At 56.4% G+C, this 22,865-nt stretch overlaps 8 protein-coding genes across 8 annotated transcripts; 5 read left to right on the plus strand and 3 right to left on the minus strand.

The window, feature by feature from the left end:
• Positions 1–58: 58 nt before the first annotated feature.
• GNI_078770 (hypothetical protein) lies at positions 59–4,749 on the plus strand (the record flags this gene model as incomplete). Its single annotated transcript, XM_011132274.1, has 2 exons — positions 59–112; positions 166–4,749. The coding sequence occupies 2 exons, from the start codon at positions 59–61 to the stop codon at positions 4,747–4,749; spliced, it is 4,638 nt and encodes a 1,545-aa protein (XP_011130576.1).
• A 627-nt stretch (positions 4,750–5,376) lies between these two features.
• On the plus strand, positions 5,377–7,848 carry GNI_078780 (putative transmembrane protein; the record flags this gene model as incomplete). Its single annotated transcript, XM_011132275.1, has 1 exon — positions 5,377–7,848. The coding sequence occupies one exon, from the start codon at positions 5,377–5,379 to the stop codon at positions 7,846–7,848; it is 2,472 nt and encodes an 823-aa protein (XP_011130577.1).
• Positions 7,849–8,242: 394 nt separating this feature from the next.
• GNI_078790 (cwf21 domain protein) lies at positions 8,243–8,840 on the minus strand (the record flags this gene model as incomplete). The annotated part of the gene is made up of 2 exons (XM_011132276.1): positions 8,243–8,475; positions 8,525–8,840. The coding sequence occupies 2 exons, from the start codon at positions 8,838–8,840 to the stop codon at positions 8,243–8,245; spliced, it is 549 nt and encodes a 182-aa protein (XP_011130578.1).
• A 662-nt stretch (positions 8,841–9,502) lies between these two features.
• On the plus strand, positions 9,503–13,326 carry GNI_078800 (condensin II non structural maintenance of chromosomes subunit; the record flags this gene model as incomplete). The annotated part of the gene is made up of 3 exons (XM_011132277.1): positions 9,503–9,671; positions 9,739–10,558; positions 10,725–13,326. 3 exons carry the CDS (start codon positions 9,503–9,505, stop codon positions 13,324–13,326), a joined length of 3,591 nt encoding a protein of 1,196 aa, XP_011130579.1.
• Positions 13,327–14,123: 797 nt separating this feature from the next.
• Positions 14,124–14,987, minus strand: GNI_078810 (LITAF-like zinc ribbon domain protein; the record flags this gene model as incomplete). Its single annotated transcript, XM_011132278.1, has 1 exon — positions 14,124–14,987. One exon carries the CDS (start codon positions 14,985–14,987, stop codon positions 14,124–14,126), a length of 864 nt encoding a protein of 287 aa, XP_011130580.1.
• Positions 14,988–15,236: 249 nt separating this feature from the next.
• GNI_078820 (hypothetical protein) lies at positions 15,237–16,634 on the minus strand (the record flags this gene model as incomplete). The annotated part of the gene is made up of 1 exon (XM_011132279.1): positions 15,237–16,634. One exon carries the CDS (start codon positions 16,632–16,634, stop codon positions 15,237–15,239), a length of 1,398 nt encoding a protein of 465 aa, XP_011130581.1.
• Positions 16,635–16,966: 332 nt separating this feature from the next.
• Positions 16,967–18,145, plus strand: GNI_078830 (putative O-sialoglycoprotein endopeptidase; the record flags this gene model as incomplete). Its single annotated transcript, XM_011132280.1, has 1 exon — positions 16,967–18,145. The coding sequence occupies one exon, from the start codon at positions 16,967–16,969 to the stop codon at positions 18,143–18,145; it is 1,179 nt and encodes a 392-aa protein (XP_011130582.1).
• A 157-nt stretch (positions 18,146–18,302) lies between these two features.
• On the plus strand, positions 18,303–22,062 carry GNI_078840 (putative pre-mRNA splicing factor; the record flags this gene model as incomplete). Its single annotated transcript, XM_011132281.1, has 3 exons — positions 18,303–18,322; positions 18,467–18,544; positions 18,687–22,062. The coding sequence occupies 3 exons, from the start codon at positions 18,303–18,305 to the stop codon at positions 22,060–22,062; spliced, it is 3,474 nt and encodes a 1,157-aa protein (XP_011130583.1).
• Positions 22,063–22,865: the final 803 nt, after the last annotated feature.

The raw sequence follows: 22,865 nt of genomic DNA on the forward strand, positions 1-22,865 counted from the left end.
CTTGAGGCTGCGCGCACCGCCGAGCTCGACTCTTCGCGCCCGCTGCGCTGCACCTTCCATGGTCACCGCACGGGGCAGCTACGTGTGCCCTCCTGGAGCGTTTGTTACGAGGGTAAACTCGCTGCTGCCAAGTCTTACCACTTTGACCCGGCGTTGCGCGCACAGGTTATTGAAACCACTCGGGACCTGCGCGAACTCACCGCACTCCGCAACGTTAGTGCGCCCAAACATACTGACCCCGGGTTCCTGCGCATCGCCGTCCCGCCGGTCGGTTCCGTCCCCAAGTCTATCCTCGTCAAGTCCGCGCCCGCCCCCGGACGCGCAACACGCGCCAGCGTCGGCGACGCAGAGACGGCCGCCGGAAAGACCGCCGGGACGGCTGTGGGCGCGCAGCAGCTGGTCGAGCGCTTCCTGCAGGCCAGCCGCGCGGCGGCTGAATCGCAACTCGTACCGGCGGTACCGTTCCAGTCGGCGGCGCTCCAGTCTGCGGCGTTTCAATCGGCGCCTTACCAGTCGGCGTCGTACCAGGCGTCTGGGCCGATGACGCCGGGCGAGAGCCTGATTGCCGTCTGGGTGTCCGCGCGCGGGTGTCTGTTGCGAGTGGATGAGGATGAGCTCCGTTGTGAGTTCGGGTTGTCCTGCTTCTCGGCCATGGGTGGGCCCTCGCCCATGGCCGGCGTGGAGAGTCCAGCGGTGGTGGGCATGGTCTCTGGACAACGGTTGTGCTTCGAGGACCTGGCGCAACAGGGGCACGCTGCGCTGGGCCATGGCACGGCGCTTCTCTCCGCGGCGCCGAGCGGGCTCGGCGAGGCGGGGCACGAGCCACACGAGCGTACGGACGACGTCGCGCTTGCGCTGCCCTTCGTTAAGTGGGAGTGCCGGGTGCTGCGATGTTTTGGGACGGCGAAGCCCGTGCCCGATGTCTTCCGCCGCATCCAGATCCCTCTTGCGAACGACGAGTGTTTCACCCTCAACAAGAACCTGCTCGTGCCCACCTCCCTCTCCACCACGCGCATCTGCATCCAGATAAGTACGAACCAGCTTAAGGAGGCGCAGCTGCTCGTCCAGTCCGTAACCGACCGCATCTCCGACCTTACCAAGGCCGCCACCAAGCGGCAAGACGCACCTCTCGACGAGCTTCAAGACCTGCCCTCCGAAACCGCCGACCGCAGCACTGTGGACCGGAGCACGGGCGAACTGCGCAGCATGGGCGAACTGAGAGGCACTGGCGAACTGAGAAGCACGGGCGAGCTCCGAACTACCGGCGAGCTCCGGAACACGGCCGAGCTGCGCAGCACGGGCCGGAGCAACACCTCCTCGGGCGATCCGCTGACGACCAGCGGCACCGTCTCGGGGCTGCCGGGCTCCGCGATCTCCTCCTTCCTGAACACCTCGCCTGGGCCGATCGGGACGCCGGGACTGCCGGTGCTGAGCGAAAAGGAGCTGCTCGAGGACCAGGAGCAGCTGAAGCGGGCACACAAGATCAACACGGTGGTCTATGACTACAAATACGACAACTTGCAGTCGCGCTATAGCGATGAGGACCGCGCGCGTGTGCTGCAGCGCTACCCCGTCTCGAAGCCCAAGTCGCGCTCCGCGCTGGGCCGAATGTTATGGGAGCGGATGGCGAGCCGACACCCCGCGTCGCCGCTGGCGCACGTGGGTGTGTTCATTCCAGCAATCGAGATTGTGGTGCTGGACCGCGGGCTGACTACTCTACGGGCGGTGGTCGCGGGTGCTCAGATGCAGGGCCCGGTGCCGCTCATAGGCGAGAGTGAGGCAAGTGTGGAGGCGACACTGCATGTGTTGGCTTCCAACCTGACGGCGAACAAGGAGGAGAGCCTGCTCAGCGATCCGATTTCCGTCAACATCACGGCGAGTCGTACCTTCCTCACTGGCCGTTACCTGCCCGTGGTCGACATCCAGGTGCGGGTCAGCAAGACCGTGGCGACGTTGGAGGCGGGCACGGCGCAGAACCTCTACCGCCTCGCACACAGCTTCAGCACACTCAGTACGCCGCACAAACCCGACGAGACGCACGCCACGGTCATCAACGCGACTGGCAACCGACTGGGCGTGACCGTGCAGTTGCCCAAAGAGGGTAGTAAGAAGGGTCCGCCGCTCTGGAGCGATCAGGGCGCACTCGACAAACTCGTCGCTGTCTCTGAAATCCTCGCCAACGAACACGTTTGCGAAAAAACCAGTCATGAAATCTTCTTCAGCATCCGCAAGGCCTTCGAACCAATGCTCGTGCTCACCTACGGCAGCGCCACGGGTCTCAACGTGCGGGAACAGATGCTCGAACAGCGCGGCCTCTCCACGCGTTCGCGCAGAGTCCGGCGTGTGGCCGAGGAGGAAGGTGTCGCTGGAAACGGCCCTGCCGTTGACGGCCCCGTGGGGGACGGAGCCACGGGAGATGGTGCCGCGGGCGAGGTGTCGATTCCAGTCACGTTAGGCGCGGGAGAGGCGAAGCCGCCGGCCCAGAGCTTCCTGATCAACACGCCGGAGCAGCTGGTCGCGATGTGGAACGACCTGTCGTTGCTGGGCGACAGCGACTTCCTCACGGTCAGTCGCATCCTGTTGGAGGACGACGAGTTGCGTGAGCGTGTGAAGGCGGTGGCTGAGGATGGCGGGCTGTGCCTGTCGGACACCAAGTTATATCGGCTGGTGAGCAGCCATGAGGAGCCGGGCGCGGCGGGGCGGCTGCAGCACAGCAGCCTGGACGACGGGCGGTTCGACGGCGCGTTGACGAGCATCCGCGGGTTGGTTGAAGCGCGGAAGCCGTACCGCGTGCAACTGGCCCGAGCGCAGGGCGACCTATTGCTTTCGACTTCGCGGCACGTGGAGTGTCTGATCGAAGACATCGTAAAGGACGCGCCCTTTTTGTTGCGTTCCCGGCTTGCACAGCTGAGTAGTGCGAACCTGCACAGCCAGATCTTCAAGCAGTCCGACGGTTGGACAGCCTGTGGGCTGCTGCAGGTCAACAAGGAGGGCGCGAAGGCGTACCACGTCGACGGCGTGGGTTACCGCCTCATGGTCGAGCCGCAGTTGCAGGCCGACGGCAGCTCCGCGCTCTTCGTCGGCTCCACGGTGCTTGTCGAGAACAGCACGCCCTTCAAGCTCGTGCTCAACTGCACCTCGCGGGTCAACCGATTCAAACACTTGGCACACAAACTTCTCAGCGTCCGTCTCGACGGTTTGCCCCGGCCAATGACCAAGGCCCTCATGATCCTCCGAGACCGCCTCGTTTATACCACGCAACACGAAACCTCTTTCGCGCAGGAGGCTGACCGCCTCGTCGTCCTGCCCTTCAAAAAGAACGCCATCCCCATCAGCTGGTTCCAGGATCCGCGAGGCAAACAGTTCTCGCTCGTTCTCTGCCACCCCGACGACCAGAGCGAACGCGGCGGCGCGCTCTGCACGCCCAAGAATCTCGACAACTTGCAGGACTTGCTCTCCGTCATGGAGACGGCCGAGAGTGTGAGCCAGTTGGACAAGACCGGCAACTCGATCGCGCTCGTAATCCGCGGGCGGCTCGGAAAGCTGCTGCAGGTGGTGCAGTCGCTCGTGGTCGGCAAGCAGCTCGCGCTAACTGCGAGCGTGCGCTCCTTCCACGTTCCGACCGCTCGCCAGCCAGAGATGGTCCAGGGCTTCGTGCTGCATATCGAGCCGTTCATGAAGATTAAGAACAATCTCACCTACCCCGTCACGGTAACGCTAGCCAGCCCGACCAAGAACCGGCCGCAGCCGGACGAGGAAGAGTTCGGGACGGGGCGCAGTCAGGAGGAGGTCCTCACGGGTCGAACACTCATTTCGCACGCCACGTCGGATGAGATCGAGCGCCTCTTTAGTGGCCGTCCCGTGACTGCGAGTATCCCCTCGGGCTGGATTTGGTGTCTGCCGCTGGCAATGCAGACGTTGGACCTCACGATCGCAGTCCATGGACTTCCGTTGCAGCGGGCCCGTACCCATGTTACCCAGGCGTACTACAAGGCCGCCAAGGGCCTCATGCTCACTGGCCGTTACCACGACCAAGTTGTGGCGCTCGCGCTCAAGTCGCTTAAGAAGGATTACGCCATGAAACACAATTTCTGGCAGACGTTGCTGACCGACGGCCAGTTCTCCGACCGCGACGGCACAAGTAGCCTGACTAGCGCTGGCGTGGGTAGCCGTCTCATTGCTACTGGCCAGCTGCCTCCGAGCGGTACCATCAACCGACTCTACGACTCCGTCGCCGTGAGCCTGCTCGCGGAGCACGACATCCATTGCGCCGCAGGCCAGACTACGCCACCGGACCTGGCGGAGCTTCCCGAGTACCAGATGCCGCGCCGCCAAGTCTGGCTGCAGGGCGACGAGGGCATTGTGCAGGCCGTCGACTCGCAACTCAAAAACCCGCAGGCAATGGGGCTCGACCCCGAGCTTAGCGAGGTCTGCACACTGACCTGCAAATCCGTCATGCAGTCCATCTACAACCACTACCCGCTTGAGATCTGCACCGCCCGCCGCTCCATCGACATCATGCAGGCTTCCGTCGTCGAAAACACGCTCATGGACACCTACCTCATCATCAACGAAAAACCCGTCCCGCCCCTCTCCTCGCTCAACTTCAGCACGGAAGAGCTCGGCCTCTGCCATATCTCGCTGCTCAGACGCTTCGGTAACACCTGGAAAAAGTCGCTCCCGCTCGCCAAGATCAATCTTACTGCGCAGAAGTCGCAAGACCCAATCAAATTCCCGTTTCCTTTGTAAGCGCAACACACCACCAACGACAAGATACGGTCTCCACCTTATGGCCTTCATCGTGTGTTTGCTCCCCCTACTGTCCGATCCCCCTAACTGTCCGATCCCCCTAACTGTCCGGTCCCCCTTACTGTCCGGTCCCCCTTACTGTCCGGTCCCCCTTACTGTCCGGTCCCCCTTACTGTCCGGTCCCCCCTACTGTCTGGTCCCCCTTACTGTCCGGTCCCCCCTACTGTCTGGTCCCCGCTACTGTCCGGTCCGCTTGATCCATCCATTAGCATATATCCATCTCATTGTAGTGGGGGTACGAATGCTTATAACATAGCGCAGGAGCAGACGAGACGGTCTAAGCAGGGCTCCAGTTTTTTTCAAGCGCTGTTCGTTCCCAAGGGCGGGAGCAAGGACCCGAAGGACATTTCGTGGAATAGTAGCAGTGGCGATGGTGTGTGCTTATCGATTTTGAATCAGTCATACAGCAGCGTGATGGGTATGAAGACTACGGTTTCCCCGTTTTTGAATGTGTACTCCCGTTTGCCTTTTGCGGTTTTCGTGAAGGTCTTGCAGAAGCGGCCGGGACCCCGAAAGCGGGAGGAGCTATCTTTTGATAGCAGTGTGCTTTTGCGTCCGTGCCAGGATATGGCGATCCAGACGATGTCTGAATGGATTGTGCTGCAGTCCGCGTCATGCACGTGGGTGTCTCAGCCGATTTCGTTGACGTATGCGGAGGTGCCGGCATGTGTGCAGGTGAAGTTCGTGAATTACAAGAACAGTGACGACTATTTTATGATCCAGGTGAATATTGTGTCATCGGATCTTCGTGGGCCGAGACCGGCGACGGCTCCGGGTCGGTGGTTTTTGTTGTCAGTGCCATCGTCACCGCAGTTTGTTTTGAAGAACGATTCGCCGTGGGCGATTATCGTGGGATGGCCTCCTGAGAAGAAGCGGGTGCGGCCGATGGAGGAGGAACGGCGAGTGTTCGACAGTGCATTGGACTGGTTGCGGGAGGGCGAGAAATCGTCGGAGTTGACGCAGTTGGAGCCTGGTGCGAGTCGGGTTGTGAGTGTACTGCCTTGGTGTGCTGATTCTCGGCACGTGGTGGTGTATAAGTTGGCTGGTTTGAAAAAGGAGCGTTGGGCGACGGCTTCGTTGTTGGATGCTAGTGCCAGTTCGGACCGTCGCGTGTGGGAAATGGGTGACAAGTACGCCTGCGTGACGCACTGCCAGACTAGTGTGAACAAGGAGGGTGTGCGTATCTTCCGGGTTTGGACTAAGGCTGTGACAGACTTGAGTACGGAGTCTGAACCGGTGACACCACCGGGCCGCAAGCAGTGCGTCCAGACGGCGTTCGTCCGTGCACGCGTCATGATCTCGGCGGAGGCGCTCGGTGTCTCGTGGCGCATCAACGGGCGGCCCTTGGTGCAGGCGCTGATGCAGGAGCTGCAGGTCGCATATGTGGTGGCACCGAAGGAATGTGTGCTAGGCGAATTCGAGCCGCGCGCGCCCATGGCGTATCTGGAGGAGGCAGCGGAGCGACGAAAAAAACACAAACCCCACTTCATTGACCTCGACTTATTGCCCGGCGCGCTAAGGCCGGTGAATCATGGACGCGACTACCTCGGAGCGGTACAGGTGGCGCAGCTGCAGACAGCGCGGATCAGCGACGCCTTGGTGAACGCGGGCTTCTTCACCTGTCTGGCCACACTCGACTCGGTCGCGCTGGACCACTTCGTGGTCGCGGGGCGACCTGGATTGCTGAAGAGCAGCAGCACGATTGCCAGTCGCGCAATGGCGGACCTGGGAGCAGAGATGCGGCGCATTACCACTTGGGCTGCCGACACGCAGGAGTTGCGAGACTACAAGAACCTGCTCTGCGACTTCGGACAGCGCCGGCCAGGCGAGAGCGAGGGCGCGTTGGCGAAGAAAGCGTTCGTGGCGTACGTACGCAAACAGTTGCTCGCTCCAACGCACGCGAGTGTGTACGAGAAGATTGCGGTCGTGGTGGCGCCGTTGCTGGCGAATATTGAGCTGGAGGTGCTCGAGGCGTTAGCGAAGATGCTGGAGTCAGAGCGCGGAATCGTGACGGCACCGTTCGTGAGTAGTGCGCGCGGCGGTGCGGAGGTGGCTTCAAGTGTGCGCACGCGTTTCTTGCCGCCGAAGCAGGCGCGGGCGGTGTTGGCGCCAAGTCCGGTTCAGACGTTGAAGGAGACGAAGCGTTTGTCGGCGGTGTTCTTCCGGCTCTGTCGGGCATCTGTGCACGCGCTGGCTAGCGAGGGTTGGCAAAGTGGTTCGTGCATCACGAGCGTGGCGCCGAAGCTTTCGGACCTGGCGAATATGAACTCGGTGTACTTCGAGAACGTGCGCCTCTCGCCCATCTCCATCCAGGTGTCGTTGCGTACTTCGGGGCAGAAGATCGACCGCAGCATTTTGTGGATCGCCGACTCGCTTCCTCTCGACTCGCCCTATATGGCTGTGAGCATCCAAGCTTGGGAACGAAAGTTCATCGTGACCACTTGGCACGAGCTTTATTTGCGCGCGCGACGCGACTACCTGCAGTCCCTCTTCAAACGCTCGCTCCCCAGCGTCTGGCTCTACTACGTCGGAGCACCTGTTGTCGGCATCCTGCGGGGCGTCGTTCAATTAGTCAAGATTGTCCGCGAAGAACATCGCATCCGCCACTGGCGTCTCGCCATTTCCGGTCCCACCAGCGGCGCCCGTCTCGGCCTCGTGGTGACCATGCTGGGCTTCTTTGGAGGCGCCTTCCACTTCATTTCGCATATCGCAGATATTGGCCACAAGCTGTTCAAGGGCCGACGACCGAGACCCAACTCGATCCTGGACGGATTCAACAAGGGCCTCCGCGGCTTCATGCTCGACCTGCTCTGGAACCCCTGGTACTCGTTGGTTGTCCACACGAAGCAACAGTTGAAAACTGAATCAAAACGCTGGAAGCTTCTACTGTGGGTCGTCGGCCGGTGTGTCCGGTGCGCCCTGAGCCCGCTCATGGCCGCCCTACATATTGTCGCCAGCATCAGTGAGGGCTTTGCTACCACGCTGATTGGAGACTTTGACCAATTCAAGGTGGAGGAGCTGAACCAACGAGACCCATAGTCATTTTTTCATAACGAAGTTTACGACTTGCGCCTCTCCTCTAACTCGCTCCGCCCGCGGTCTCTGCCATCTCTCTGCTCCCCCTCTTCGTAGTCGGAAGGCGCACGCTCCGAAGCCGTGCGCTCTCTTGCGTCATAGTTGGACCGCCTGTGCTCCCGTTCTCTTAATGCAGAACGCTCGCGGTCACAGGGAGGTTGTTTGCGCTCAAGTCGCTCAGGCCGGCCGCGGTTATAGAAAGGCTGTTCCCGCTCAAGTCGCCCAGGTCGCTCAGACCGGCCCCGGTCATAGGGGGCTCGCGGAGGGCCTGATCGCTCCAGCCCCCTGTGGTCATAGAAAGGCTGTTCCCACTCAAGTCCCTCACGGCCCCGTTCTTGGTAGTCATTTCGTTGAGGATTTATTGGTAACAAATCATAGTATCTATCTTCTGGCGGAAAGTCGTGCTCGCTGTGACTCCTTTCTTCAAGGTCACTTCTTCGGGTGGGTTCCGGTTCATAATCATATCGTCCACGTTTCGCATCCTCATAGTAACTTTCGTTATGACCTCTGTCATCATGGTGGTGGCTTCTGTCATCATGTCTCCTTTCTTGATAGTCATCTCGCTGGCGAGAATCTGGTGGCCTATTATATCTTGGCTCGTATGTTCGTTCGGCGTATTCGTTATCGTCAGTGTATTCACCATCGGAATGTGGTTGTGGAAGCAAATCAGACTCTAGGCTGTTTCTTTTTTGCCTAACTTTTTGTTCTATTTCCTGTTCGGTCATTTCTGGGTGGGATTCTCTCAGGTCGTCCTCATATTCAAGAACTGCAACTTCGATAATTCTGGCTTTCTCATGCTCTATGAGAACCACATCCTTTTCGGGCTCTTTGATGCGTTTATGGTCTCGTTGCCTCTTTCTATTGCCCGGGTGTCCTTTCAGCAGGGCCTTGTTACCTTGCACATATCCACTAGTTCCAGTGCCGCGGGCAGTAGGCACACCCACTCCATTGAACATAATTTAATCGCTCCGATTTTCGCTTTGACGGCTGTTCTGTTTTAGAGGTGCTTTCTTGGACACCAGTGTTAAGGGTTGCACATACATGGAGTTAGAGGTTGCACGAGAAATTTTGGGACCAGATTCTGGTGGTGGCTTAAGGAGAAGATTCCGGGAGCTCTGCTTGCTATGCCACCCTGATAAGGCCCACGTGGTTGGGGAAATTCCTAAAGCTTTATTACAATATTCGGAACAGGACAGGTTTCCAAAGCTCGTTGAAGCCTATGAGCTATTAACTCGACCTCAAAAATCCAAAGTCTACGAGCCGTGGAGTAATGCAACCATCGCAAGAATTCCAGCAGATGTTGATGAAACAAATGGGAAAAAAACATTTCAGCTGCTAGAATTGGGAGAAGAAGAATATGCGCTAGTGTGCAGGTGCGGAGCTGAGCATTTTCTGCCAGGCGACGACGAGCTGCCCGCAGGTCAGGTCATCAGAATAGAATGTCATGGGTGCAGCGCCACTTATAAATGCCTCTGGTTCCTCTGATTCGTCTCCAACCTCTGGTAGTCATTTGGGCTCCAACCTCTGGCTGGTTTCCGTAGCCATTTGGGTTGGTGGTATTGGGTATCAAATATGATGACTATTTTTAGCAACAACAATCAAGAAGACTAAAGAAAGGATGGTTGAATCCATGATGACAGATCATGCACTTCTTCACGAGAGCTGTACAGCGGATGATCTACGGAAAAGAGGCAACGAGCTGTTGAAGCAATTGCCTTCCAAAAGGAAGGCGACCTTGACGGCAGATATCCCACCTGATTTAATAGATAGCATTGATACATACGCGAGTAACTTCCCTCACCAAAGTGGATCTGGGATGGCCATCCGGGTTTTAATGGTATAGTTTAATGGTAGGTCTGTGTAAGGCGAAGTTTAACGATAATGAAGACTGGGTGAAGACTGTGCTACTTCAGCCCCTCTTTGAGTTTGATGGAACGGCAGCGATGGGATGTGACTTTCAGTTGATGATGGTGTTCAACGCTTTGCACCGGGTCAAGTTTAAAGGAAAGCAGCAGCAGTTCCAGAAGCACTTGTATCAAATCAGGTCGGCATTCGGTGAGTTGAGTAAGGGCCGAAGTGGAGGCTCGGGCCCAAGTCTGCCACCGGCACGTGAAATGAGTAGCGAGATGGAGTATGACTTTCTCGAAAAGGGTCGAAGGATATTGCTCAACCTCTACATGAATCCTTGCATGAACACAGACGAAGGGCGCCGGTTCCTGACGACGGTGCTGACATTGTTAGATACCGATTTTATCAGCGACGTAACCAAGGCCATGGTCGGCGTGGCCGTGAAATCCAAGGCGCCCAGCACTGAGACTTGCAACATTTTAGAGGAATATGTTGGCGATATGCTCTACCGCATCTTCGTCACCATGTCAGAAATGCCCGGCATGTTCAGTCACTACGAATCCATCATCAAGAGTCTCCAGGACCGCGCCTTGAGAAGCCACGAACAACTGTTCTACAAATATCGAAAACTTCTTAAACCCATCCACGGCAAAAAGTTCAAGGCTCTCCGAGAATTTCACCAACGATCCCTCATTCTAGACATCAATGAATGCATACACGCAGCAAACTACCAAGTCAGAAGAAACAGCTTGGAGCTTTTCGCTGACACTTTTCCCCTCATCGACTCCAGCTTGCCCGCAGCCGAATACGAACACCAACTGGACGAGTACCCTCCCCTCCCCTGCATTGTGTTCACCCCTGCATTGCTTCCTCCCCCACTATATTGTCTGCACCCCTCCCCTACATTGTGTCCACCCCTGCCGCTATCCCTGCACCTGGATTGCTCCCCCTGCCCCTTATCTCCTACGTCCGCCACTCTTCGATTTCGGTAGAAATCTGGGGTTGCTGACCACGTCGTTGAAGGACCGGCACCCGTTGGTGCGTGCAACAGCGGTCAAATGTTGCTTCCTGATCTTCCACGGGTGTTGGACAATTATTCCTCCGCAGTTCATCGCGGACACATTGATGTTCGTCACGACCAAGTCTTTGCGTGACCAGAAAAGTCCATTGGCGCGTGCGAACGTGATCACAGGTATTGTGCAATTAGTGCAGCAGCCGTTTGCCCAGGAGACATGTAAGGAGTTGTTTGTAACGTTGAGTCCATCGGTCCATGACGTGGATTCACGTGTGCGTTTGGAGTTAATAAAATTAGTGGCAGTAGCGGCACATTTGCCGGAGTATGACATCACGAAATTTATCGGGCTGGATGACTTGGTTTCGCGATTGCAGAGAGAAGCCATCGCCTGTGACCTGAGTAGATTGGACCAGAAACCAATCCCTGTTAATTCACGGGCAATTTGCGAAATACTTGGCCGACTGCTTGGCTCTACTATCATCAACAAAAATCAAAATCACACACGGACACTCGAGCTGTTATTGACTTGGGCCGAAAAGTACCCCGGCGTTCTGCCCCGTATCCTAGAGTATGGAGTCCAGGCCGAATCGGTCGCCGACAAGGCCAAGTTAAGCGCGGGGCTCTTCCTCTACGGCTTCCGGACCATGGACCTCAACCCCGCAAAGCTGCCACTGTCAACGGAACAGTGGCTACGCGCCCTGGAGCCGAACCAGCTCGTCCTGGGCTGTCTGTTGCTGGCCTGCAGTCTACAACTGCTTAAACAAGTCCCTGCCCCAGGAACGGGGACCTCAGACACGGGGACCTCAGGCACGGGGACCTCAGGCACGGGGACAACCCTGGACACAGCATCGCTGGGCACAGCACCGCTGGACACAGCACCGCTGGACTATGCGATGGCAGACTCTGCGGCGGCGACGGATTCTGCAACCCCAGCCGACGACGACGCCGTTATGGTTTACCTGCAGCAGAAGTTCGACGTGAAGTTGCTCGCCTTCGGGCTGGAGCTCATGGCCCGTTCGCCAGCTAAGACGCCAGCCAATTGCGTTTCGGAACTGGTTATGGCGGCAATCCTAGAGCTGTCCAGTCGGCCAGGCTACGTCGTGGACCCGGTATTGCCGGCGGTGCTGAAGCGGGTGGTGCGGAAACAGTCCGAGTTGGGTACGGGTCGTTGGATTCAGATGTTGCGTCTAACTCTGAGGGTCGGTTTGGCGGAGTTCCTGGTGCAATATATGAATGAGTGGTTGGAGATACTTAAGGCGGTGCAAAAGTCATTGTTGCGATTGGATACAGAGGATGCGGGTCGGAGAGAGCCGCTGGGTGACGAGGAGGTGGCCATGTTAGTGGTGTTTACTAAGAGCATTCCGTCCCTGACGCATCCTAGTTTCGGGTTGCCGGACGAGTTGTGCTTACGGTTCCGCGATCACATTGTGGATTTCCTGAATGAGTTGGAACACGCAGTCGAGGCCGCTTTCCGGGGCTGTCGGGAGATGAATGAGTCGATCCGATACACCGTGAATGTAGTGCTGCCATACTTGCTGGCGGGCGTGGTAGCGTCCATCAACTACGTGTTGCAGACGGTGGACTTTGCGCTGATTGCGGACGTGTATCGCAACGTGGGTCAGTGTCTGCGAAAACTTCAAAACCCGGAAATGCCTCCTAATTCCGGTTGGGGAGCGCAACTGCGACGTCTGTTATCAGGCCGACCTGAGGGGGGCGAGGAGGCGACCGCGTTTGTCTCCGTGGAGGGCGCGGAAGGGGTCCATAAACTGGCTAGTTGTCTAACAGAGTGTGCCAGTGTCTTGGCTTCCGCCTTGGGAAGTTACTTAAATCCGTTGGACATGATTTCTCTCGAGGGATTAAGATCAGCCATGGCTGCCTGGTGTACAGTCCAGTTGGGATACATGCCCTGCAACCTGATGAGGATGCGGAAAGAGTTTTTTACCTGCATGGTGAGGTGTATACAGTACCATGCCCGTCTTCAAGGTCTTACTGTCGAGTTGCTAGACACAGTGGTGCTCTTCAGCATGCTCTACTTGGCATCGTCACCCAAAAAGCTGTCTCTCTACTACCCTTCACCCGGCATCTGCAAGACTTCCGCCGACGACCCCGAACCGGCCGTTAAAAGGTACCGGGTCAATGAAGACCAAGAACGAGACTCATGCTGCCTCGTCCTGCATGCCAACCCTGCCCTCATTGACCAACAATGGAGACCATACTGCAGATTCCTAAACTACCTCACCACACTACAAACGGCAGGACCCAATGCAACGCACTGCTGCTGGATCGAGAAGGTCATCCTCTTCTTCCAAGACCGATCCGATACATACATCCTAGACTCTTCCATGACCTACCGCAATCTCATCAGAACCGACGTTCTAGAACTACTAATCAATACCTTCGTGGCACTCCGCATGGCGAAGACCCATGGTAATGAACAACAAGAAAACGTTATTAGAGCGGCAAACAGCGCGCGCAATTCCTTAGAAAGAGATCTGGAATCGAAGCAAGCTTTGCAACAACTCGGCTCAGTCACTGGCAAAACTCCCGTCAGAAGACTCCTGGTCAGTCCGGACACGTGAAGCCTACCAGGCTTTACGGGCTCGAAGAAACTTGGTTTGATAGATAGGACGCAATTCGATGAATAGAACAGCTTTATAGATAGAATGCAGTTCCCCCCACAAAAAAATTGAGCTTGACTCTCAGTTGCAGACTGAGCTCAAATCCCAGCCTCAGATTCCATACTCGGCCTCAGATTTCACGCAGCCTTAGATTTCATACTCCTCCAGCTCCTCCGACCTGTAAATGGGGATCCTAAGCACCGGCCTCTTTTCAGACGGCCTTTTTTCAGACGGTGAAGACATCTGCCGCATTGCACGGCGTGGTTCTTCTTGGCGTTCCGATAAAACTTTCAGGCAAGCGCCTGTCGCTGCGTCAATTGTTGCGGGGTCAGCGATTATATGGTGAGACTCCAAACCTTCTATGATGGTTTCCCTTGTACACGGCGAGGAGAGTGAGACCCGTGACGAAGCTTGGGGCGTGGTTAAGAACACTGAAGCGAGAAGTGACGAGATCCGCATCGCAAATGCGTGTGCACACGAAAATAGCGCCGTTAATGTTTCCGAACTAAAATTGGTTCATCACCCATGTACAAGGCCTCCATCTCGTCAGAATCATCTGCCATTGATTTCCGTAGATCTTTCATCAGTCTGGGTACATGAGCGATAGGCGGTTTTTTAATCCAATCCGAAGGTTTCTGGAGCGAGCAAATATTGAAATGGCGCGGATCCAATTGCTGTGATTCACGAACGGCAAGATGTGTTATGTAGCCGGGGAGGGTTGAGAGGGAGGGAGAAGATGTTGGGGGAAAGGAGTGCATTTAGCTTACGGACGGGTACATTGGAGGTAGATCTTCGTTGCTTGTAATTTTGATAATTCCGTCTAGGCTGGCGAGTGTAGGTTCCGATCTGGATCCAAGTTCTAGAAGAGTGGCATTGTACATAACAAGGTCCCCGCGTTCAAAATCTGAAACAACATCATCCCAGGTGTCTGAACTATATATAAGTCCAACATCGGGGTCGGTGCTGGAGCTTTTATCATGGAGAGGCATATTGACGAAGATGAAGTTTTTCCCTAGCACTCCGAGTCGTACATGATTGATTCTGCCTTGCCAGTTTGTTGCAGATTTTCCATAGTAGATTTCGTTAAAATTACGCCTGGTTTTAAGTGGATTACCCAAATTACTACTGGTGCCACAATCGTCAATAAAATCTTGCCAGGACTGATTAATGGGTTCTCCAGGTTCTAGGTCGGGTAGTTTGAATGATTTAAGGTAGGTCTTAGTAAGACTTAGAACCATAATAAGAAATGCTAGCGCAGTGAAACCAACAAAATACCGTTTAGCAAGGACTACTGCACAGTTACCACACTGCAAAGTAATCACCTCATTACTGACCGCTGGCATTCTGAATCTCTTGTAACGTACAATTTCCGACTTACAACTCGGGCAGCGATGTGATGCGTCCCTTGTATATTGACGAACTAATGGGAACACACACACTCCCACGATCCCAGTCAATAGCAACAATAAAACCAAGATTGTGTAGGTCTCCCAGTTAGACTTTTGCTTCACCCGACTTATCACTTGCCTCTCACAAGCATGACAGTACAACTTTAGAGGCTCGTCATAATAATTCAAAGTCTCGTCTTGATCGGGAGCGACGGCAATTTTACTCTGCTTCATCTCTGCGTAACTCAATTGCACCTCACACGCACCCCACAACCCTTGTTGCTCACAATTACGAAATAAATACTCACCACCCCACCACAGCAAAAGCCGGACAAAGACTACCTACTTAATGATGCATGTCTGACTTGATGCAGGAATGTAACTGGCATCCCAACTACACCTCCCCTCGACAGCATTCTGGACCTGGGATTTCTACCTTGGCGAAAATCGTGCGTGCGTGCGTGCGTGCGTACTACGCGTTATTCAGAAAAGGAAGGATTTGAGCTTGCCAACGAGAGAACCATCGTTCTCAGCAACCTCCTCCTCATAGTCAGATACACTCGATGTGCCTTCCGAAGTTCCTTCCGAGGTTTCGGCGACGTACTCGTGCACGACGTAGAGGTCGTTCGCGTGGTCGTCGTCGGACCCCTCGGAAAAAGCTTCGTCAGCGCGCTCCAACAAGTTCCTGACTGAAGGTGTGAGATCCTGCTTCTTGTTCACCTCAAGAGTTCTATTCCTGCCAGCCTTTCCAGCCGTCAAAGGCTCTTTCATAACCATCGTATCGATTTCATACTCATGCGCTTCGGTTTTAGCAGCCTTGGTCTTAGAGCTAGGGCCTTTACGGACCTTGAGTACTGATTTCTGATTTGCGGCACCCTTCGCGGCCTGTGCCTTCTTCACGGGCGCCTTCTTTACTGGTGCCTTTTTAGCCGCCTTTGGAGAAGCCTTCTTCACGCTTCGGGTATTCTTGGCCTTCACCGACCGGGCCTTCTCCAGGTTGGCCAACTTCTCGGACTTAGGGATTTTGTTGGCAGGCACGTTCTTGGTTCCACTTTCCTGATTTGTAGTTTTGGTACTCTGAGCCTTCGTACCCTGGGCCTTCGTACTCTGTGCCTTGGTACTCTGAGCCTTGACCTCACGAGCCTTCTCGAGGTTGGCCAGCTTCTCTTCCCTCGGCAGTTGGCTGGCTGTGATGCCCTTGTGCGTCTCCTTCACCGGAGCAGCCTCGTTGGCCGTCGTTTTCTTGGCTGGGGCTTTCCTGGCCGCTACTTTTTTCGCTGGAGTCTTCTTGACGGCCCCTTTGTTCTGAGCAGCTCCTTTGTTACGGACGGCCTTTTGGGTGGGCTCAGCTATCCCAACTTGGATTTTGACCGGAATGTCTAGTTCCACCGTTTCCTTGGCGCGCTGATTTTTGTTCTGTTTTGAGAAGGGTGCGACCTGAAGGTCGATCGCGGCAGGCTCTGTTGCGACAGACCCGCCCAAGGCTCTGTGTACAGCCAAGGTCCTCTTGGCGGTCACGGGTGACATCCGGCCCCCCTTCCTTCCGGCGTCCGTCTCGGTGTTGACAAAGTGGGAATCCCCAGTGTGACGACGGGTGCTGCTCGCTCGTCGGGTATGGCTCGACCTCCGCGCAGGGGCGGCCTTAACCACCTTCCGGCCCTTGCTCACCGCTGCCTTGGTCGAAGAGCGGCGGCGCCCTCCCAGCTCTACCTTCTCGTCAGCCGGTTCCGGCCTCACGTCGTCGCGCTCGATCTTGAACAAGTTGCTCAGATCCAACGAACCTGAACGCCTCAACGACGCCCGTACCGGACTAGAGTAAGCAGCTGTCGACTTGTCGCTGAACAAGAAGTGATGAGGGCGGTCTTGACTGTACTTTCCCATTGCTAGATGTGGGGTGCATGCACAATTCCGCTTGAACGGGAACTGACTGCCCCACAGTCATTATTCAATGTCATAGCCGCAACGTGTCGTCGTAACTAGAGTTTCGTAGTGTACCTGTCTTGGTGTATCCGCCGTAGTGTATCTGTCGGAACACAGTTCTACCAGTCAGGGCATGCTCCTCCCGAAACATGTATCGGCGCCCTGAACATGTATCGGCGCCCAGAACATCTGGGACAGCTATGTGAGTGGGTGGGTCAGCGGGCTGGTTGAGTGGTGCTAGAAGCGGGTTTCCGGATGCTTGTGCGGTGCGTTGTGTAATTCCGTGAGCGATAATGTTGGTGGCGCTGGGCATAGAGGGTAGTGCTAACAAGATAGGCGTGGGCATCGTGCGGTCGGACGGGTCGATTCTGGCGAACCCGCGGGTGACATACTCGCCGCCGGCGGGGGAGGGGTTTCTGCCTAAGTTGGTGGCGAAGCATCACCGTGCGGAAGTCTTGGGGTTGGTGCGACAAGCCTTGCGAGAGTCGGGGTTGACGCCTATGGACATCGGGTTAGTGTGTTATACAAAGGGACCGGGTATGGGGGGACCTCTGTCGTGTGGAGCTATGGTGGCACGGACTTTGTGCAAGCTGTGGAGTGTTCCAATTGTGGGTGTGAACCATTGTATCGCACACATCGAGATGGGCCGCGTCGTCACTGGCGCAGATAACCCTACTGTCCTCTACGCCTCCGGGGGCAACACACAAGTTATATCATACACCGACCGTCGCTACTCTGTCTTCGGCGAAACTCTCGACGTCGCTGTCGGAAACGCACTCGACCGCGTTGCCCGAGAACTGAAGCTGCCCAACGCACCAGCACCTGGCTGGCAAATCGAACAACTCGCCAAGGAAGCACAAACTTTACACAAACTGCCATACACCGTCAAAGGCATGGACATGAGTATGTCCGGTATCATCACCGCCATGACCGCACTTATCGACACTCACTACCGTCCCTTACTACAAGACCATCCTCATAACGACGGGGACGGGCAAGATGGTGTCCAAGATGGTGTCCAAGATGGTGCCCAAGATGGTGTCCAAGATGGTGTCCAAGGCTCAGACGCTGCGGCTGAGGACCTCGTTGTGAAGTCGAAATCCAGGTCCAATGAGTCAAAGGCTCGGTTGCGGCAAGTGAAGGCGGACCTATGCGGAACTCTGCAGGAAACGGTGTTTGCGATGCTCGTAGAAATTACGGAGCGCGCGATGGCACACACACGTTCGAACCAGGTGCTATTGGTCGGCGGCGTCGGGTGTAACCTTCGGTTGCAGGAAATGATGGGGATCATGGCACAGGAACGCGGCGCCAGTCTCTGTGCCACCGACGACCGTTATTGCATCGACAATGGCGCCATGATCGCCTGGACTGGCATCCTCATGTTCCAGAGCTGCGGACCCACGCCCTTCCACGAAACAACTTTTACACAACGATTCAGAACCGACGAAGTACACGTCGCCTGGCGCGACTAAAATTAATCGGTGGCGCAGGCTGAGGGCTAAGGGTCTGGCATCAAGGACTTGGGATCAAGGACTTGGGATCAAGGACTGAGTGGCAAAGGGCGGGTTACGAGGCAAGGGGCCAAGACAGGCGGGCGGGCGAAGGACATTTAGCTGGTAAAAATAGTCAATGCAGGCGGCTACTGACGGGTAAGTCTTGGCACTGAGGGGACTGCACGGAGGGGACGGCACCAGGTGCTGGCATCGAGTGCAAAGGGGGCGCTAGTTGGCGTGTTCTGGTTGAGAAAGTGTTTCCATAGGTGGAGGCAAAGTATTAACGAGGTGCTGTTGTAGGAATGAAAGTGGTCGAGTCCACCCCTCGGCGGTAGTCGTGCGGTCGAGCGTATCGACCACCGCGACCTTGCAAAATGAGTAAGCCCACACCGCCCCTGACGCTCCCGGCGTTATCTGAATGCTCCTACGTTATATGCCTGCGTTTCCCCGGTGGTCTGCACACGTCTCTGGCGTGTGCACACACTTGCGCAAACACTTTTTGTCACAATCTGCGTTTTAGTCCGTGGGGCCAGCCGCCACCGGGGTACGTGCCGGGTCGCGGGCGTGGCGCGACGGGGTTCGCGGGCGGCGTAAGTCGCGACGATGCGAGTTCGTCGTTGTCGACGACGGTGGACCTGGATCGCGGGGACTATAGCGAAGCGAAGTACGACGCGTTTGCGGGTTTCCAAGAAAGTCTGTTCGGCGATGCGGTGCTGGACGAGGACGACAAGGAAGCCGAGGCGACTTATCGGCGCGTGGAGGAGGTGATGGACGAGAGGCGGAAGCGGCAGCGCGATAGGACGTTGAAGGAGCAAGTGGAGAAGGCGCGGGCGGAGAAGTCGACGTTGCAGCAGACCTTCAGCGATTTGAAGCTGCGGTTAGCGCAGGTCACTCCCGAGGAGTGGGATGGTATTCCTGATATCGGCGATGTTCGACTAAATAAGAAACAAAAACGTTGGGACCGTCAGGCGCCGATCCCGGAAAAATTCCGCGCTAAGGAGGCCAACTACCTGCTGCCCCTCGGCAGCCTGCCCGCCGGCGCGGCCACGTCCCTGGGCGGAACGCAGACGCCCCTCGGCGTTGCACCACCCAGCGGCGTCCAAACACCGTTGGCCGGCACCCAGACTCCGTTGGGACTGCAGACCCCGTTGGGTTACCAAACCCCTCTGGGCCTCCAGACCCCCATGGGACTCCAGACTCCGTTGGGACTGCAGACCCCCCTGGGACTCCAGACTCCGTTGGGACTGCAGACCCCGCATGGTCTCCAGACACCTTTGCCTGCCGGTGGCGCGTTGGTCATGGGCGAGGCGCGGAACGCGGCGCTCTTTACACGTCTGGATGCCGTGAGTGCGGATTCGAGACGAACTCACGGCGAGGCGGTGGGAGTGGACGCGGCTGGTTATTTGACTCAGTTGGACGGACGGTCGGTGTTGAATTCGCAGGACTTACAGAAGAACAGAGCGTTGATGAAATCGATAGTGGTGACGAACCCTGCTAATGCGAGTGGGTGGTTGGCGTATGCTCGTCTGGAGATGCAGGCTGGGCGGTTGCAGAAGGCGCGAGATATTATTGGTCAGGCGTGTGCAAACTGTCCGCAAAACGAGGAGGTCTGGATCGAGGCGGCGGGATTGCAGCCGCCGGAAGAGGCGGATGATTGGTTAGCGGCGGGGGTTAGCAAGAACCCGGGTTCGGTGAAGCTGTGGCTTGAACGCGCTGCCCGACGGACTACAGTTGCTGAAAAAAAGATCGTCTATCGCGCGGCGCTCGAACAGATTAGTAACTCCGTGCGACTCTGGCTCGACGCTGTCGCGCTGGAAACCCAAGACGACGCTAAGATCCTCCTTGCCCGGGCTGTAGAGTGTGTACCGCAATCCGTTTTACTCTGGCTCGAACTTGCCAAACGCTGCAATGGCCAGGAAGCCATGAAGGTTCTCAATGAAGCCGGACGAACATGCCCTAGTTCTAATGAGATCTGGCTCGCAGCTGCACAGCTAGACGAGGCCCGGGGGGGAACTAATGGTACGAGAATGATTTCTCGAGCTATAAAAAAGCTCGAACAAAATGGAGTCGAATTCGATCGCAAACAATGGCTCAAATTCGCTTTCAATAGCGAGGTCGACGGCAATAAAACGAAGACCGCAGAAGCCATCATCTCCGTGTGTGGACAACTCTCCGTCAAACTTGATTACCAAGTCGCATCCGGTGCTAACGTGACCGGTGCTAACGTGACCGGTGCGGGTAGTGGGGGTGGGGGAGACGTGCAAGCAAGAGACGTGCAGTTGGACATCGCCCGATACAAACACGACCGCCTGGAAGAGACGCGGTCGGCGCTGGATGCAGGCGCCCGGCAATGTGCAGTATACTTATTGAGGGACGCGATAAAATATGCTCCAAAGAAAAAGGCGTTCTGGACCAAGCTGTTGGAGATCGACGGCAAGGGCGACCGACGAGGCGAGATACTCGAAGAAGCACTCACCTTCTGCCCTCACAAACGAGACTTTTGGCTCATGCTCACTAAACATTATCTGGAATGGTCTAAGGACATGGACCGCGCACGGGCGACGATTGCCCGAGGACTCAAGGTACTACCCCGAGATGAACAACTCCTTGTTGCTGGTGTGAAACTGGAGTCCCGCTTCGGTAGTCTTGACAAGGCACTAGACATCATCTCCGCAGCGGTAAGGGTGTCGGAGACCACTGACTCAGGGCACACTGCGTCAGGGACCACTGCGTCAGGGCAGACTGCGTCAGGGACCAGTGCCTGGGGGGCTGACGGGTTCGACAGCCCATTGCTACGAAAACATCACTTGACATGTTTGCGGCTCAAGGGAGACTACGAACAAGCCAGAGATGTTTGGAAACACGCAGTTGACAAGTACCCCTCCGCCGCCTACTTGTGGCTCATCGGGGCTCAATTGGAGCTGGAGAGCCCAAGTCTAAAAACCGAGTCGGAGGGAAGTAGGAGTGAGGTTAAAGATGGAGCAAAGTCCTACGTGAAGCAGGAGTCAGAACCGGCCGGGGCAGAGTCTGCCGTAACAGAATCTGGCGGAGCAGAGTCTGCCAAGGCAGACGCTGGCATCGCTAGTGCTCCATATTCGGAGCCAGTCGCCGTTTCGGCCCAAGTCCCGGGTTCGAATCCAACTCCAAGTTCGACGGTAGTTCCGGAGGAGCGTGCGGTGGCCATATTGGAAGCGGGGGTAAAGAAGGTGCCGACGGCAGCGGAGCTGTGGTTGGGTTTGGTGGATACGTGCGTGCGTATGGGTAATCTTGGTCGTGCTCGGGCGCTACGGGAGCGCGGGAGTGTTTTGTTGCCAGGATCGGACTTATTGTGGATGCGTGCGGTGGCTTTGGATGTGGCGAGCGGAGTGGACCCGGCGGCGACACTGGCTCGGGGGTTGAGGGCATGTCCTCAGTCAGGTCTGTTGTGGGCATCCTTGGTCGAGACGGCGCCGGCGGCGACGAAGGGGGCGCGTGTGGTGGAGGGTTTGAAGGCGACAGAGAATGACGTGTACGTAGTCTTGGCGGCAGCGCAGTTGTTCGAGAGTGAGAAGAAGGAGCGAAAAGCACATGAGTGGTTCAACAAAGCTCGCGAGGCCGCTCCCGCCAACGGAGATGTGTTCGTCGCACATCTCGCCTTCGCGCTCCAGGTGTACGCACACAAACGACGTAGTGCACATGAACATACTGTACTCACCCTCCTCCAAAAAGCCGAAGACGCACAACCCAATCAAGGCCTCCGCTGGTGGCTGCCCATACACAAGGACCTCGCCAATCGACACGCCACAGTCAGCAGGAAACTAGGCATCGCCATCGAGCGACACTTCCCCACACTCGACCTTAACCAATTCACACCTGCCATACAAACCCTCCTTAAACCGGCATTGTCATCACGGTGACAATACGGTACCTACCTCGTAGTTAGCACCCACATGGTTAGGACCCAAGACCTGGACCCCACGGTTGACAGCACCCAACCGTTCAGTATGTGGCCATGGACTAGACCATACAGTAACTGAGCATATAGTCGGATCATGGAGGACTACTTTTGTCAAGTTCTCGCTCAAGCTTGGTCATGAGACGTTGTTGCTTTGACTTGCTGAGGCCCCAGCGATCTTCCTGAGTCCTGCGAATGATGTCGTATCTCTTGAGCGCAGCTGAATCTGCCTGGTCCTTAATGGCTGGTTCCTCCCGGGCCCTTCCCATCGGCACGTTGTTCCGTATCTCTAAGTGTCGCTTCTCCTTGTACTCGGCGGCGCTGATTAAGCCTCCGGTAAGTACAGCGGCTTCGTCGTTACGTTGGCGCTCGACAGAGTCGTCTAGCGCCGAGTTGTCGGGCGGATGGACCGAGTCATCATCCTCGGCCACACGCTGTCTCGGAGTCGGAGGCCCATCTGGGGCCGCTTCAAAATCGTAGTGACCTGAACTGTAGTCTTCCGCTATCTGGCGCACCTGCTTTTCTATAACCACTTCCACAGCTTCTTCCAGCAGCTTCTTCACTTCGTCATATATGCAAGGCCTTGGATCATCAGGAGACTTTACAAACGCCAACCCAATCTTCTTGCCTGAGCTCGGTAGGAGCCGCTTATCCACCTCAACTAGCCCAACGGAAACAAGCAATTGACGAAACACTCTCTTTACCTGATTCACAAACTATTCGGCCGGTGTACAGAGTTGGTAACAGAACGCGGAGTTTGCTAGT

Source organism: Gregarina niphandrodes, assembly GCF_000223845.1.
Source record: "Gregarina niphandrodes unplaced genomic scaffold scaffold00014, whole genome shotgun sequence".
In the NCBI taxonomy this organism is placed as follows: Eukaryota; Apicomplexa; class Conoidasida; order Eugregarinorida; family Gregarinidae; genus Gregarina; species Gregarina niphandrodes.